Raw genomic sequence first — 17,980 nt, 5'->3', positions numbered from 1 at the left:
AGGGAGAGGGTGAGGGAGAGAGAGAAATCTCAAGCAGATTCCATATGGAGTCCAATGTGGGGCTCGATCCAAGGACCCTGAGATCACAACCTGAGCTGAAACCAAGAATTGGACACTTAACTGATTGAGCCACCCAGGCCACCCCCCTGCCCTTTTCTAAAGAAATTCTTTTAGAAATTTCCTTTATCTCTACCCCTCAAGATATATGTTAGCAATTATCCTCCAAGCATATGGTCCACTGCTATACATCTGAAGAGTCTCTTGACTAAGACTCTACTAGACAGTAATAAATGACTTATTCTAATAGCTAGCCCCCTCAAGGTCCTGGAAACCTTGCTTCCAAAATTTCTTAAAGACTTACCCTATCCTTAACCCCTCCCAACTTGAAAGTATATAATGGGTCACTCCTTAAGACCCCAGTGCAGCTCTTTCTGCCACAGGTCCTGTCTCCATGCTTTAATAAAATCACCTTTTTGTACTGAAGATGTCTCAAGAATTCTTTTTTTTTTTTTAAGTAGTTTTTACCCTACAGCTTGGTTAGACTCAGTCACTTCTTTTTTTAAGATTATATTTATTTATTCATGAGAGACACAGAGAGGCAGAGACACAGGCAGAGGGAGAAGCAGGAGCCTGATGTGGGATTTGATCCCGGGTCTCCAGGATCACACCCTGGGCCAAAGGCAGGTGCTAAACCGCTGAGCCACCAGGGATCCCCCTCAAGAATTCTTTCTTGACTGTTTGCTCCAAACCCCAACATTTCAACATCAATCCATGTGTTGTGTGCATCATCAGTTTATTCCTTTTTATTGCTGAGCAGCATTCCATAGTAGGGATATTCCACAATTTGTTTATCTATTCACCAGCTGATGGACATTTGGGTTGTTTCCAGGTTGGGGCTATTTTGAATAAAGCTGTTATGAACATTTGAATATAAGTCTTTGAATAGGTGTATGTTTTCATTTCCTTTGGGTAGATATCTGAAAGTGGAATTTCTGGGTTGTATGGTAAATGTATGCTTAACTTCATAAGGCACTATCAAACTGTTTTCCAAAGTTCTTGTGTCATTTTGCATTTCTGCTAGGATTGCATGAATGTTCCCATGTCTGTAGACTCTTCACACGTCTATCATATACATACACTTCACTTTTCCTACTGTAATGGGTCATTAAGTGAGAAGATCTCTTTTACTATGGAAGCTCCAGGTTTCATAATCTGTTTCAGGTACTCATTCTAATGATTAGTGTAACACACTCCACTGTTAGGAAGTGCCCCTGTTTAGAAATAGAGACTATCGACTCTCAGTCCTCTTTGTCTCTGGCTATTACTCATAATTCCTCTTATTTCCTTTCACCCTTTTTATTAGGAAGACCAAAATTAACAACTTTGGCCAACTAACCCATCATTAGTGTCAAAGATTTTATCTTGATTTGATTTTTTTCTTCTTACAGATTTTATTTATATTTATTTATTTGAGAGAGAGACAGAGACAGAAGCAGGAGCAGAGGGGAGAGGGAAAAGCAGGCTCCCTGCTGAGCCAGGAGCACGTGGGGCTCTATCCCAGGACCTTGCCTGAGCAAGAAGGCAGACGCTTAACTGACTGAGCCCCCCAGACACCCCGATTTTATTTTATTTTTTTTTAAAGAGAAAAATACATATTTGGGACTTTTCTACTCATTCTCAAGTTTTTCTTTATCTATTCTCTCTGAATTTTAGTTTGTAGACAAAGCATTTCCTGATAATTTACCTTTCCCTTCAGTCTGACTCTTGTTGGAAAGTCTCCCTCTCCTTCCCCTCCTCAGCACTGTATCTCTCATGCATCCCCTCATTCTCTGCCTTTGGGCTGGTGGTAGCATCTGCCTGTGTTGACTTCTTGGATTGCGCCAGCAAGGCTTTGGCTTATTCTTAGGCTTCCCTGCATGCAGGGCTTTTGCTTCCTTTCTCCATGCTGTAGAGGGAAAGAGAAAGTACATGATGCGCTGACTGTGTGTGTCCAGGAAAGGCTCTGTGACCATTGAAGCCCTGGGTTTTTATTATCCAACCAGGGGGAGGTATTCATTTCCACTTGAATAGAGGCATGAAGCTCTTTTTTAGACTGAAGTTGGCTATTTTGCATAAAACAAAGAGGTTATACATCAGCATGGGGTAACTGGCTTTTCTCAGGAGTGATCTAACAATGCCTAGAGACAAAGGTTTAATTATAAGCTACCACAGTTAAAAGACTCCTAACCCACACACAATATCTTATCAAAATTTCACCATTCCTTTTGAAAGAGATTTAAACTGGTTGGCGGATCTAATGAAGAGCCTACTTTGTCCTTCTCATGTCCTCACTGTTCCCAGAGCATTTCAAGCTTATTTCAGCCTCTGGCCTTTGCCAAAGCTGTTCCCATAACCTGGGGTGCTTTCCCTTCCTTTTCTTTAGCTTATAGGTTACTTATTTCTCTTTCATTTTAGGCACTTACTCCTGTAAGAAGGGCTTTTGTTTGCTTGCTTTTCACTTTTTTTCTTTTTCTTTTTCTCTTTCTTTCTTTCTTTTTTTTTTTTTTTAAATTAATTAATTAATTTATTTATTCATGAGAGACAGAGAGAGAGAGGCAGAGACACAGGCAGAGGGAGAAGCAGGCCCATGCAGGGAGCCCGATGTGGGACTTGATCCCAGGACTCCAAGATCACACCCTGGGCCAAAGGCAGGCGCTAAACCACTGAGCCACCCAGGGATCCCCCTTTCTTTCTTTCTTTCTTTCTTTCTTTCTTTCTTTCTTTCTTTCTTTCTTTCTTTCTTCTTTTCTTTCTTCTTCTTTCTTTCTTTCTTTCTTTCTTTCTTTCTTTCTTTCTTTCTTTCTTTCTCTTTCTTCTTCTTTCTTTCTTTCTTTCTTTCTTTCTTTCTTTCTTTCTTTCCTTTCCTTTTTTTTTTTACAACTTTAGCCCATTCTGAGCTATACTATGAAAATTCTAGTACACGCAAGTTTAACTCATTATTCTTCAGTTGTATCTATCAGTGATCTTGTCTTCTCCCAGAAATGAGCTATTTAGAGGGTAAAGACCATATTTTACTTATTTTTTTTATTCCAGCCCCTAATACAGGTCCTGGGAACGTATAATTTTGTTGAACATTAATGAGTTGAATGAATGTTAAGGGACTGTTGATTGATTATGGGGCCATTGTTGGAGATGCTGTATAACCTCATCCACAGTATCACCATTATAATGGTAGTCAGTACTGTTTGCAGAGGTCAGCTAGAAACTATACACTATCCCCCATGTCTTCCTCTAACATTGATTCCTTTTTTTTCTTTTAAGACTTTATTTATTTATTCATGAGAGACACAGAGAGAGGCAGAGACATAGGCAGAGGGAGAAGCAGGCTACTTGTGGGGAGCCTGATGCAGGACTCATCCCAGGGCCCCAGGATCACGACCTAAACCAAAGGCAGATGCTCAACCACTGAGCCACCCAAGTGCGCCATGATTCTTTTCTTCTTTCCTCTTCCCTTCAGTGATTTTCAGTGATTTGGACAGCAAAGAGGTAAATGACCTAAAAGGAGAGAGGCTTAGGAGGATTAGAAGGGAAATATTTTAAACTAATTTATAATCTTGTTATGAATTGTATTTTGCTCCACAGGTTGGGAATTATATCCCATAACGGTTGCATGAAGCATATGGACCAGTGCTGACGAAGCCAGCAAGATTTTATTTACATGCAGTTGGTAAAAACATTTGAGCATAGTGCCTATTACTTCTAAGGATGGCAGGACAAAAAAAGTTTGTTGATTTTTTCAAGTAATTTCTGCACCCAACATGGGTCTTAAACTCAGGACCCTGAGATCAAGAGTTGCACACTCTTCCAACTGAGCCAGCCAGGCACCCCTAGATCATATGATTTTCTAAGGGAGATTGCCCAGTTGATCCCAGGTGCCCTTTCTGGCCCAGGTCAGGCTCTCACTGTTCGGTGTAGAGATTAATTAAAAATAAAATCTTTAAAGGGGAAAAAAAAAAAAAAAGAAAATCATACAATCTTGAAATCACCAAAGGACAGACATTAAGGATTGAGCTAAGGCCTTTGGGATCACTCCCTGAGCCGAAGGCAGATGCTCAACCATTGAGCCACCCAGGCATCCCACCCTGGCTGTTTTCAAAGCAAAGCCTGGATAATGTCTTTTAACATTATTCATTGGTATAGTCTGTAATTAGGGCAATTTTTAAAAAGAGTGTTAAAGCCCATCTTGGGTATTTGGGTTTCCAAAACCAACCAACCAACCAACCAACCAACCACCAACCAACCAACAGCCAAACAAACCCCACAAACTTGTGAACTCCAGGAATTCTTCAATTCATGACAAGGGAGGAAGATACTTTTGTGTTGGGGGCATAGAGATTTATCTCCACCACATACTCCAGGAGACCCTTCCAGCCTGAGTGCCATGGCACAGATAAAATAGCTGTCTCTGGAAATAGATTGAGACTTTGCACAGCAAATATTATTAAAATTTCAGAGGCCCTCCTCAAGATAGTGTGAACCCTCACAGTATTGCCCATAGATGGTTTGTTTTCTGGCATCTGAATGAGGAGATCCACAAAGCATTCCAAAGGCTGGAGGGATTTCTTACCAGTGGCAAAGGCAGGGAGCCTGGATAAGGCTAATTCAGGCTTGGTACTGGGCAAAGCTGCAAAGTTGGCCAAAGTATCTTCCCATCTGTCTTCTCCTGAGTCTCCATCCCTTCTGATAACTCCTTTCTTGCCACATGTTTCATGCTGCCTTCAAGGTGAGCAGCATTGTACACTGGAAGGTGTACTAGGCCTGCAATTGGAAGGCCTGGATTCAAGTTCTGACTGCCACTTACTAACAGCTGTGTGACCTTTCCCATGTCCCTTAACCTCTTAGATTCTAAGCTTCCTGTATTGAAAAATGGAAATAACACCTCAAACAGGTGTCATGAGGTTCAAGTGATAGAATGCTTGTGTAAGGGACTTTTATAAAAGATTTTATTTATTTATTTGAGAGAGAGAGACGGACAGACACATGTGCAAGAGTTTCTCCTGGGTACATGGTTGGGCATGGTTTCACTAGATTGTAGTTTATTGCAGACTTTCAACTTTATTATTTAATATAAAATTATATCTGTTTTCTCATCAGCAATTTATGAGAGCTCAACATTTTTGCCAATACCTAGTTATGTGAGACTTATATTTTTGCCAATCAAGTGCCTGTGTAGTAGTATTTCCTAGTGCTGTTAGTGTACATTTCCTTGATTACTAATAAGATTGAGCATATTTTCACACATTTATTGGCTATTCATTGGGTTATTTTTTTTTAGCATTTAAAACATCACATTGGTAATCTCTTAAAGACTTGTGAGTTTGTGTTTTATGAATATTTAGTCCCTTAAATTGCTTTCAGATTGCTTTTCTCACTTTGTAGCTTTCTCACTTTCTGTCTTTAAATGAAGGGAAATCTTAATTTGTTGTTGTTGTTGTTATTAAACAAAATGAATTGAGATACACAAAGATTTAGCAAAAAGTTACAGAAAAGACCTAAGTGTCAAGGCACCCGGGTGTCTCAGTGGTTGAGTGTCTGCCTTTGGCTCAGGTTGTGATCCTGGAGTTCCAGGATCTAGTCCCAGGATTGAGTTCCTCATTAGGTTCTCTGCAGGGAGCCTGTTTCTCCCTCTGCATATGTCTCTGCCTCTCTCTTTGTGTCTCTCATGAATAAATAAACAAAATCTTAAAACAAACAAACAAACAAAAAGACACAAGTCCCATTGGGCTTCTTAGTCATGGAGTAACATGCCCGGCTGGTTTTCCAGAATGACTCTGCTAGGTGACTGTGGAGAAGACATTGTATTGGGGATGCCCCCAGGTATACGCCACTCTGGCTTACCTAGAAGCTAACACTTGCCACGAGGGTGGACAGTTCTCTAAAGCACAAAGAACTGTCCTTTAAAAAGTATTATTTACCCATCTTACCTGTGGAGCAAATGAGGTCATAGATGCGAAGGCTGACCATTGGTTTATTAGCAGAAGTTGCAGAAGGCCATCCCTTAACTGTTTTTTCCCTTGGGCATGGTGGAGTTAAGCTGTGGGCTGAATGTAGGATAGATGCCTTGGAAGATTGGGCCAGGGGTAGGGCAGATTAATTAATTAATTAATTAATCAATTAATTTAAAAGATTTTCTTTATTTATTCATGAGAAACAAAGAGAGAGAGGCAGAGACACAGGCAGAGGGAGAAGCAGGCTCCATGCAGGGAACCGGAGGTGGGACTTGATCCAGGGACTCCAGGATCAGGCCTTGGGCTGAAGGCAGTGCTAAACCGCTGAGCCAGCGCAAGCTGCCCTTTTTTTTTTTTTTTAATTAAAAGATTTTTATTTATGAGAGAGATTGAGAGAGAGCGCACAAGTTGTGGGGAGGGGCAGTCAGGCTCCCTGCTCAGCAGGGGGGGCTCCATCCCAGGACTCTGAGATCATGACCTGAGCTGAAGGCAGACACTTAACTGACTGAGTCACCCAGGTGCCCTGGTTCATTGTTCTTTCATGTAATTTTTATAGTAATCTTGATAAGTTTCTGGAAAATTATCTTTTGGAGGGTTTTTTTGTTGTTGTTTTTGTTTTTGTTTTAATTCATGAGAGACACACAGAGAGAGGCAGAGACACGGGCAGAGGGAGAAGCAGGCTCCATGCAGGGAGCCCGATGTGGGACTTGATCCCGGACCTGGGATCACACCCTGAACCAAAGGCAGACACCCAACCGCTGACCCACCCAGGCATCCCTCTTCTGGAGTTTTGATTGGAAATGCACTAAATCTATAGCTAACCTTTTAAAACATGTCGGGGGGCGGGGGGGGTTCTATCTTTGATGGTTTTTCTTCTCTGGAATAGCTGAGTGAGCATAGAATAATGTTTCCATTACTCATTGCTGTGGGAAAGCCACCCCACACTGAGTGGCTTAAAGCAACAATCATTTATTTTGTTCACAGATCTGTAGTTTGGGCAGGGCTTGGTGGGCCAGCTTGTCTCTCTTTCATGTGTTGACAGTTGGGGCAACTCAAAGGCTGGGGCGGGGTTAGGTGTTGCTGGAATCATCTCCAGGTTTGTTTACTTACATGTCTGGCAATTGAGGATGGCTGTTGGCTGGGACCTCACCTGGGGCTGTTGGCCCCAGAACCTACGGGTACCCCGCCGTGTGGCTGCTTAGCTTTCTCTCAGAGTGGTGGCCGGGTTCCAAGACCAAGCATTCCCAATGGACAGAGTGGAAGCTGCCTGTCTCTTTAGGTAATGGGCCAGGAACCGACAGTGTCACTTCTGTTGTATTCGACTGACCGACTGATGGAGCAGTCACCGAGTCCAGATTCGGGGGGAGCAGATGCAGAGCCCACCTCTTGGTGGGACAGGTGTCCTAGAATTTTGGGACTCTTAAAAAATTGCTACAAATAAGTTCAATTTTTGAATGCTTGTTAAAGCCTGCTTTTAGTACTGGCTGGGGTTGATTTTTTTTTTTTTTTTTTTTTTTTTTTTGTGGGAAGTTAACCACGTAACCACGGACTCAATTTCTTTGTTTTAGGACCAACTGGATTTCCTATTTCTTTTTTATTTATTTATTTATTTATTTATTTATTTATTTATTTATTATTTATTTATTTTTGGATTTCCTATTTCTGAAGCCACTTTGCTGAGTTATATGTTTCTAGGGATATGTCCTTTTAAATCCGATTTTTCATATTTATGTACAGGATTCTTTGACTATAATATTCATTTAGTATGTCTTATGTTTCATTTTGTTTGCTTTATTACTCATTTAAAAAAATCTTTTCTGTCAGAAGTTTTCAATTTTGTTTTTACAAAGAACTGAGCTTTGATTTTGTTGCTTTTTAAATATTTTATCTTGTTTCTATTTCATTAGTGTTTATTCTTTTTCTAATGTTTCATTTTTTCTTTTCAGTGTGTATTTTTTTCTGATCCCTGTTTTCTCATTTCTTCAGTGAGATGCTTAGTTCATTAATTTCTTCTTTTTTTTCCATAAACATTTTAATTCACAGATGTCCTTTTTTCTTAAGACTTTAAAAAAGAGAGAGAGAGACCTCAGAGAGATCCCTTGCCCCTTCTACCATATGAGGTTACAGTGAAAGATTGGCCATTTATGAACTGGGAAGCACGCTCTCACTGAATGCTGAATCTAAGCCTTTTTTTTTTTTAAAGTTTTAATTTGTTTATTCATGAGAGACACAGAGAGAGACAAAGACAAAGGCAGAGACAGAGGGAGAGGCAGGCTCCATGCAGGGAGCCCGACTCCATCCCGGGTCCCCAGGATCACGCCCTGGACTGAAGGCCGTGCTAAACCGCTGAGCCACCCGGGTTGCCCTCAAGTGGAATCTTAAAAGAGTTCCAGGCATCCACCAACCATAGAGAACACGTAGCCAGCACTCAATTAAAACTTCCACGATCAAAAAACAAAACAAAACAAAAAAACTGGAACTACATCAAACCAGAAAGCATTTTCATACCAAAGGAAACCTCAACAAAACAAAAAGGCTACCTACCAAATGGGAAAAGATATTTACATATGCTATCTTGATATTTGTGATGGAGGTTAATATTCAAAACACATTTAAAAATTCGTGCAACTCAATGCCAATAAAACCTAAATAAGCTTATTTAAAAATGGGCAGAGAACCTGCATAAGCCAAACAAATGGCCAATGATACGTGAAAAGATACTCGACATCACTAATCATCAGGAAATGCAAATAAAAAACACAGTGATATATCACATCACACCAGTCAGAATGGGTAGTATCAAAAACGAGAAATAACAAATGTTGGCATAGATATGGAAAAAAAAGGAGTGCTCATGCACTGTTGGGGAAATATAAATTGGTGTAGCCACTATGGAAAACAGTGTGGAGGTTCCTCAAAAAATTAATAATAGAAACACTAGGGCAGCCTGGGTGGCTCAGCGGTTTGGCACCGCCTTCAGCCCAGGGCCTGATCCTGGAGACCCGGGATCAAGTCCCATGTCGGGCTCCCTACATGGAGCCTGCTTCTCCCTCTGCCTGCGTCTCTGCCTCTCTCTCTCTCTCTCTGTGTCTCTCATGAATAAATAAATAAAATCTCATGAATAAATAAATTAAAAAAAAAAAGAAGCACTATACATACAACCCAGTAATTCCAAAAACACTAATTCAAAAAGATACATGCACCCTTATGCTTACTGCAGCATTATTTAGAATAGTCAAAAGAAGAAAGCAGCCCAAGTGTCCATCTATTAATAAACGAATAAAGGAAATGTGATATATACACACAATGGAATATTATTTAATGATAAAAAGAATAAGATCTTGCTATTCATGTCAACATGGACAGATCCAGAGTATATAATGCCAGAAAAAAAAGTCAGAGAAAGACAAATACACAAAACACCCAGTGCTCAACATAACAAGTGCCCTCCATAATGCCCATCCCCCATCTAGCCCATCCCCCACCCACCTCCTTCCATCAACCTTTAGTTTGTTCTCTATTTTTAAGAGTCTGTGATGAATCTGTTTCTGCCTCTTGTTTGTGTTGTTTTTTTGCATTTGTTCCTTTGCCTGGTAGATATATCTGGAAAAATATTGCTAAGGTTGATGTTCAAGAAAGAGTTTACTGCTTATGTTTTCTTTTGGGAGTTTTATGGTTTCACTTCTGACTTTTAGGTCTTTAATCCATTTTGAGTTTATTTTTTACATATAGTATAAGAAAGTGGTCCGATTTCATTCTTTTGCATGTAGCTGTCTAATTTTGCCAATACCATTTATTGAAGAGACTGTCTTTTCCCCATTGTATACTCTTGCCTCCTTTGTCCTACATTTTTTTTTTTTTGTCCTACATTAATTGACTATATAAGCATGAGTTTATTTCTGGGCTCTCTATTATGTTCCATTGATCTATGTGTCTATTTTTGTGTCGGTACCATACTGTTTGATCATGACAATTTGAAATCCGGTATTGTGTTACATCCAGCTTGTTCTTAAGATTGCTTAGGCTATTCAGGATCTTTTGAGATTTCATACACATTTTAGGATTATTTGTCCTAGTTCTGTGAAAAAATGCCACTGGTATTTTGAAAGAGATTAAATTGAATCTGTAGATTGCTTTGGATAATATAGACATTTTAACAACATGAATTCTTCCAATCCATGAGCACAGTATATCTTTCTTTTTATTTGTGTCATCTTTAATTTCTTTCATCAATGTGTGGTTTTCAGAGTATAGGTCTTTCACCTACTTTGTTAAAGTCATCTTTAGGTACTTTATTATTATGATGCAGTTGTAAGTGGGATTGTTTTCTTTTTCTTTTTTCTTTTTTTTTGAAGATTTTATTTATTTATTCATGAGAGACACACACACAGAGAGAGAGAGAGAGAGAGAGGCAGAGACACAGGCAGAGGGAGAAGCAGGCTCCATGCAGGGAGCCTGTTGTGGGACTTGATCCCAAGACTCCAGGATCACACCCTGGGCCGAAGGCAGGCGCTAAACCGCCGAGCCATCCAGGAATCCCCATCGGATTGTTTTCTTAATTTCTCTCTCTGCTATTTTATTATTCATGTATAAAAATAAAACAGATTTTATATACTGATTTTGTGTTTTGCAACTTTACTGCATTCATTTATTAGTTCTAATAGTTTTTTATTGGAATCTTTAGGGCTTTCTATATTTAATATCATATCATCTACAAATGGTGACAGTTTTACTTCTTCCCTACCAATTTGGATGCCTTGTCTTTCTTTCTTTCTTTCTTTCTTTCTTTCTTTCTTTCTTTCTTTCTTTCTTTCTTTTTTTTTTTTTCTTCTTGTCTTTCTTTATCTTGTCTGATTGTTGTGGCTAGGACTTTTAGTACTATGTTGAATAAAAGCATTGAGAGTGGACATCATTGTCTTGTTTCTGATCTTAGAGGAAGTTTTCAGCTTTTCACCATTGAATATGGTGTTAATTGTGGCCTTATCTTATATGACCTCCATTAAGTAGAGGTATGTTCCCTCTATACCCAGCTAAACAGACCAATTACCAGTAAGGAGATTGAATTAGTAATCAAAAATCTCCTAACAACAACAAAAATTTTAGGACCAGATGAATTCTGATGAATTCTACTAAACCTTTAAAGGATTAATACCAGTCTTTTTCAAACTCTTCCAAAAAGTGTAAAAGGAGGCACTGCCAAATTGATTTTACAAGGCCAGAATAATCCTGGTACCAAAGCCACTATAAGGACACTACAAGAAAAAAATATTACAGGCCAATATGCCTTATGAACATATTTGCAAAAATCCTCAAAAAAGTTAACAAACCAAATTCAATGGTACATTAAAAGGATCAGACAGTATGCTCAAATGGGATTTATTCCAGGGATCCAAGATGGTTCAACGTGTGCAAATCAATAAATGTGATATACTGCATTAACAAACTAAAGTATAAAAATTGATTTTCTCAATAGGTAGAGGAAAAGCATTTTCCTTCAGCATCCTCTCTCTTGAGTTCTCTGTCTCTTCTCTCAAATAAATAAAATCTTGTCTCTCTGGTACCTTTGGGAGGTACTACTTCTCAAAATGATTGATATCTACAACATGCCTTGTAGCTACTTGCTTTGCAGCTAGTAGACTTTTGTAGTACCCATACATATTTTTGTTTCCATCAGTTGGCTTGTACCAAGAATCAGTGGTTTGTTTCCAAGTCTTGATTGGATAATTAGATTTGTTATTATAATTACATATTTTTAAAAAAGATTTATTTATTTATTCATGAGAGACGGGGGGGGGGGGTGGATGGTGCAGAGACACAGGCAGAGGGAGAAGCAGGCTCCATGCAGGGAGCCCAACATGGGACTCGATCTCGGGTCTCCAGGACCAGGCCCTGGGCCAAAGGCAGGCACTAAACTGCTGAGCCACCCGGGCTGCCCTATAATTACATATTTTAACTAAATAAAGATAAAGTAATGATATATGAGTATAAAAGCAAAGCTGTTTCTATGAAAACCAAGTTGATTCCTTTTGACAGATTCCATAAAGCCAGATAATGAAAAAACTTGGTTGACTGAGGTGTGGGCAAGAACTGTGAAGATTGGAAAACAAACAAAAAGCAAAAATTCTAGAATTCTGTTCTCAGATATTTTCCCAAACAACTGTGAAATTTTCATATTACTGAAACAAATCCTGAAAATTAGAGAAGATGCATAATGAATGTGCTTTAAACAAGAAAGACTACAATTCTTATGCTCATCCTCATAGAAAAAGATATTTATAGATTAATAAATGCATATTTGTTTTACCTTAATTTCAAATAAGTGCTTAAGGTGCATAGCACTTTTAAATCGTTCTTCTGCTTTAACTTCCTCCTCTCCCCCAAATAACCAAGTACTAGTCCTAATCTCTCTGAAAGGAAAGTTTCTACCTGGTTAGCCAATAGTCTTAGCATCATTTATTGACTTGAATTTCTTTTCTTTACAGATTAGAAAGTCTACTTAATCATCTATTAGATCCTTATGTGTACTGCATTATCTTTCCAGATTACCTATCCAGTTCCATTGTTCTATTTGTTAGTTCTTGACTTAGTGTTTTAATACTTGATATTGTATTTTTTAAAGATTTTACTTATTTATTTGAGATAGAGTGAGTGAGAGAGAGCACCAGCTGGGAGGAAAGACAGAGGGAGAGGGAGAAGCAGGCTTCCCACCAAGCAGGGAGCCCCACGTGGGACCTGATCTCAGGATCCTGAGCAGAAGGCAGATGGCCAACTGACTGAGCCACACAGGTGTCCCTCAATATCTGATACTTTCTTTTTTTTTTTCTTTTTTTTAAAAATTTATTTATTTATTTATTTTTTAAGATTTTATTTATTTATTCATAGAGACAGAGAGAGAGAGAGAGGCAGAGACACAGGCAGAGACAGAAGCAGGCTCTATGCAGAGAGCCCGAGGTGGAACTCGATCCAGGGTCTCCAGGATCACACCTTGGGCTGCAGGCGGCGCTAAACCCCTGCGCCACCGGGGCTGCCCTGATACTTTCTTTAGTTTGTTTTTTGGATATTCCAGCTCATTAATCTTTCCATATATGTCTTATTTCTGAAGTTTATCATCAATAGGTTTTTGTTGAGGATCTTTTTATAAATGAAAAGTTCTAGTAAAGAAGGTATATTTTTAGTCATTATAATTTTAAAAAAGATTTTATTTATTTATTCATGAGAGGCACACAGAGAGAGGCAGAGACACAGCCAGAGGGAGAAGCAAGCTCCCTGTGGGGATCCTGATGTGGGACTTGATCCCGAGACCCAGGGATCATTCCCTGAGCCGAAGATAGACTGAACTACTCAGGTGTCCCTCATTATAATTTTTTTAAAAAGATTTTATTAATTTATTTGAGAGAGAGAGAGAGAGAGAGCGAGAGAGCACAAGGAAGGGGAACAGCAGAGAGAGAGGAAGAAGCAGGTTCCCCAGTGAGCAGGAAGCCTACTTAGAGCTTAATCCCAGGACTCTGGGATCATGACCTGAGCTGAAGGCAGATGCCTAACTGAGCCACCTAGGTGCCCTTTTCATTATAACTTTTTTTAAAAAGTATTTATTTATTTGAGAGAGCGGGAGAGAGTGTGTAAGCAGAGGGAGGGGTAGAGGAGAAAGGAAAGAATCTCAAGCAGACTCCACACTCAGTGCAGAGTCCAATGCAGGAATTGATTTCATGACCCTGAGATCATGAACAGAGCTGAAATCAAGAGTTGGGTGCTGAAGCAACTAAGTCCCTGATTATCATTAAAACTTAAAAATGAGGCAAGACTAGGAAACTCAGATACAGCACAGGGTCAGAAGCATGAGTATACACCAACATAGTAGTACACCGAGCTTTCTGTACCCTTCATGAGCCAATAGTACATGTAAGAAACTACTTTAGAGGGGGATCTCTGGGTGGCTCAGCGGTTTAGTGCCTGCCTTCGGCCCAGGGCATGGTCCTGGAGTCCCAGGATTGAGTCCTGCATCAGGCTCCCTGCGTGGAGCCTGCTTCTCCCTCTGCCTGTGTCTCTGCCCAGCCCCCTCTGTGTGTCTCTCATGAATAAATAAAGTCTTAAAAAAAAAAAGGAAAAAAAAAACCACTGTAGATTTGAACATATGCTAAAAACCGTCAAGAAGGAGATAGTTCATAGAGATCAGGACAGGACTGCATTTACAGGGTTTGAGGCAAGGATCCAACTTTATCCTCTTTCAGGGGTGCCTGGGTGGCTCAGTGGTTGAGCGTCTCCTTTGGCTCAGGTCGTGATCCTAGGGTCCTGGGACTGAGTCCCACGTCGGTCTCTCCATGAGGAGCCGGCAGCTCCCTCTTCCTATGTCTCTGCCCCTCTCTGTGTGTCTCTCATGAATAAATAAATAAAATCTTAAAAAACAAAAACTTTACCTTCTTTCAGGCACAGCTCATCCTTATGAAAGGAGCTTGCTCATTTGCTTCCTAAACACCTGCTTCACCTGTTTGTTCCTTAGGGTATAGATGAAGGGATTGAGCATTGGGGTCACCACGGTATTGAGCAAGGCTACCACCTTGTTTTTGTCCTCTCCCTCATTACCCTTCCCTGCCCGGATGTACATGAAGATGCAGCTGCCATAGAAGAGAGACACAACAATAATGTGAGAGGAGCAGGTTGAGAAGGCTTTCTGCCTTTCCTTGGCTGAAGGGATGCGCAGGATGCTGTGGAGGATGTAGCCATAGCAGGTGGTTGTCACGGACAGAGTGCCCAGTAAACTGAAGTTGGCCACAATAAAGCCCAGAAGCTCTATCAGACTTGTGTCTGCACATATGAGCTCCAGGAGTGGAAAGTTGTCACAGAAGAAATGATTAATGACATTGGGGCCACAAAATGGCTGCTGAAAAGTGATGAAACTTGGAAAGATGATGAGAAGGAATCCTGCCATCCAGGAACAAAGAACTAGCTGGACACAGACCCTTTTGCTCATGATGGTGGCATAACGCAAGGGGTTACATATGGCCACATACCTGTCAAAGGACATCGCTGCTAGTAGGAAGAACTCTGTAGTGCCCAGGAAGAAATAGAGGAAACTTTGTAGAAAACAGCCTGCTAGGGAAATGGTCTTGTTTCCAGTTAGGATGTTGGTCAGCATCTTGGGGAAGATGACCGAGGTGAACCAGATCTCCAGGACAGCAAAGTTGCAGAGGAAGTAGTACATGGGGGTGTGGAGGCACCTGTCTATGAGGGTGATGCTCACAATGAGGAGATTTCCTAGCAGAGTGACAAGATAGGTCAGGAGCAGTGCCAGGAAGATGAGCATCTGCAGCTCACAGGCCTCTGAGAGCCCTAGCAGGACAAACTCAGTGACAGTGGTGTGGTTTCTCATGGCTCCTCTGACGACTGCTGGGGTGGCCAATCAGATGTGCAGCATCAGGAATTGTAATGTTCTGGGGACCTGAAAGGAACTGAAAGGAAAAAGGGATGAATGATCTATTTTGAACTGAAGGAGTCCTTTATTTCTGTCGGGGAGGTATGACTTACTATTCAGGCTTATTTTGTAGAGCCCCTAGGGATTTCTGTCTCACGTTTGGTCCCGGGCATGTCTGTGTGTTGGAGAAAATGGAGGTTTTCAGAGTGACCTAAGTAAGGCCCCAAAGCAAAAATGATCCTTGCTTACTTTTTATTTATTTTTATTTTTTAATTTTATTTATTTTTTTTCCTTGCTTACTTTTTTTTTCTTGCTTACTTTTTTAACTAAATTTTTATTCTTGATACTGAACAAATCCTTTACCCTTAACATTATAATCTGTTTTCAATGCTTTTTATTCTTATGTTCATATTATGAACATTTTTCTTCTTATGCTCATCTTATGGGCAGGACCAATATTGGGTCCTGCCCAAAAGCAGTTCATATCTGAGGGTAGTAAACATTTTTGCTTAACTTAGCCATTTGCTTCACAGATCCGTATGCTCAGGTAAACCGATTTAGAATGCATAGAAGCTCTATTGCTTTTCAAGATTACCTGAAAATGTAATGCTTTTCACTAATATTTGGATTAATATATATAGAGAGAATCTATGAGACAAAAGCACAACTCTTACAAATAAAAAAAGAACAAGTCCAATAATGTGTTCGTAAATAAAAATTTCTAAGAGGCAGTTTGGTAGTCAAGGTTCTTAAGGATCTATTCTCAAATGGTATATCTGTGTTCTTCTCTTACAACATTTTCTTGTGGGCTCCAGATGCAATAGACTCTTTACAATTTCTTAGTTCTATTTTATGCACCTGTGCTTCTGTACATGGCAATCTATCAACATGGAATTATCAGCTTTTCAAATCCTATTTATCCTTTAAGTCTCTCCTCAAAAAGGGCTATCATTTTTATGAAATCTCTTCTGAATGAATGATTCTTTCCTCTGTAGCCCTCATAATTTTATTATATCTCATTTGATTTTTATTGAATTTTATAGTTGTCTTTCATTTGTTGCTTATTGAATAAAAAAATTTCTTTACTTGTCAATTGACAGATGAATGGATATAGAAGATGTGATATATACATACAATGGACTACTTACTACTCAACCATCAAAAAGAATGAAATCTTACCATTTGCAATGACAGATGGAACTAGAAGGTATTACTCTAAGTGAAATAAATCAATCAGAGAAGAACAATTATTCTCTGATCTCACTCATATGTGGAATTTAGGAAACAAAACAGGATTGTAGGGAAAGAGAGGAAAAAATAGGACAAAATCAGAGAGGGAGACAAACTATAAGGGACTCCTAATCATAGGAAACAAACTGAGGGTTGCTGGAGGGGAGGTGGGTGGGAGGATGGGGTAACTGGGTGATGAACATTAAGGAAGGCATGTGATATAATGAGCACTGGGTATTATATAAGTTTGATAAATCACTGACCTGTACCTCTGAAACTAATAATACACTATATGTTAATTCATTGAATTTATTTATTTATTTATTTTTTTTAATTCATTGAATTTAAATAAAAACAAATTTATTAATTTATATTTTATACAGTCCTTAGAACAAGTTTCCTGAAATAATAAGCTTCAATAAACATTTCCTGAATGAGTGAATAACACCTCAAATGTCTGAGGGATGGATGTGGTGGTGTTTGATACAGAAGAAGCTGAGGACATGTCATTTATGTAGTACTTCCTAGGGGACAGCAAACTTGCAGAGACGTATGTCAAGTAGTCTTAAATTGACCTATGTGAAGAGAGTTTACTTTTTCTTCAGGAGAAAGTGGAAGTGTCTCCCCACATTCTTTAAAGTAACTCTCTCCATCTTTGAGACATTCTAGACTTTGAGCTAGTAAATAGCTCTGGGTGGGTCTGCCAAAATGCTCCTAGCAGCAAAACTCCCCAAACCTCAAAAAGGTTTCTCTTTAAAAGTCAGCATCCCCTAGAGGTGCCTGGCATGGCTCAGCCATGTATGATCTCAGGGTTGTGAGTTCAAGCCCTACATTGGATGTAGAGATTACTTAAATCTTTAGGGCCGCCTGGGTGGCTCAGTTGGTTAAGCATCTGCCTTTGGCTCAGATCATGACCTCAGGGTCCTGGGATCAAGCCTCAAGTCGGGCTTCATGCTCAACAAGGAGTCTGCTTCTCTCTGCCTCTCCTCCTCCCACTTGTGCTCTCCCTATCTCTCAAAAAAAAAAAAAAAAACTTTTTAAAAATTAAAAAAACAAATTTAAAAAAATTTAAAAAATTAAAAATCTTCAAAAAAAAGTCAACATTTCTGGAAGTTTCCTTCCTTAAAAATTGCCAGCTACAGCCTATATGCTTGATGAATGAAGGGGAGACTTTCCTGGCAGCCTGAGAGTCTGGACATGCCTCACTGTCTATCTAGACCATTTACTATTTTAAAAGTCAGTTATGCAATGCCCAGTGGGAAAGTCTGTGGATACCCTGGAGGTTTGTCTTGCTATGCTGGAATTGCATGGTCTCTGGACAGTTCTGGTTTGTTTAGAAGGAGGGTGAAATCTT

General features: G+C 39.6%; 1 protein-coding gene across 1 annotated transcript; it reads right to left on the bottom strand.

Annotated features, from left to right (window-relative positions):
* Positions 1 to 14,424: 14,424 nt before the first annotated feature.
* LOC112657934 (olfactory receptor 49) lies at positions 14,425 to 15,354 on the bottom strand. Its single transcript, XM_025444050.1, has one exon. It carries the CDS (start codon positions 15,352 to 15,354, stop codon positions 14,425 to 14,427), a length of 930 nt encoding a protein of 309 aa, XP_025299835.1.
* Between the last annotated feature and the right edge of the window lie 2,626 nt (positions 15,355 to 17,980).

Source organism: Canis lupus, chromosome 8, assembly GCF_003254725.2.
Source record: "Canis lupus dingo isolate Sandy chromosome 8, ASM325472v2, whole genome shotgun sequence".
Classification (NCBI taxonomy): domain Eukaryota; kingdom Metazoa; phylum Chordata; class Mammalia; order Carnivora; family Canidae; genus Canis; species Canis lupus.
The sequence above is the reverse complement of the archived record's forward strand: the minus strand, read 5'-3'. Positions and strand labels throughout refer to the sequence as shown.

Excerpts from the sequence above, each read along its gene's own strand:
- LOC112657934 (XM_025444050.1), bottom strand. The coding sequence starts at position 15,354 with ATGAGAAACCACACCACTGTCACTGAGTTTGTCCTGCTAGGGCTCTCA.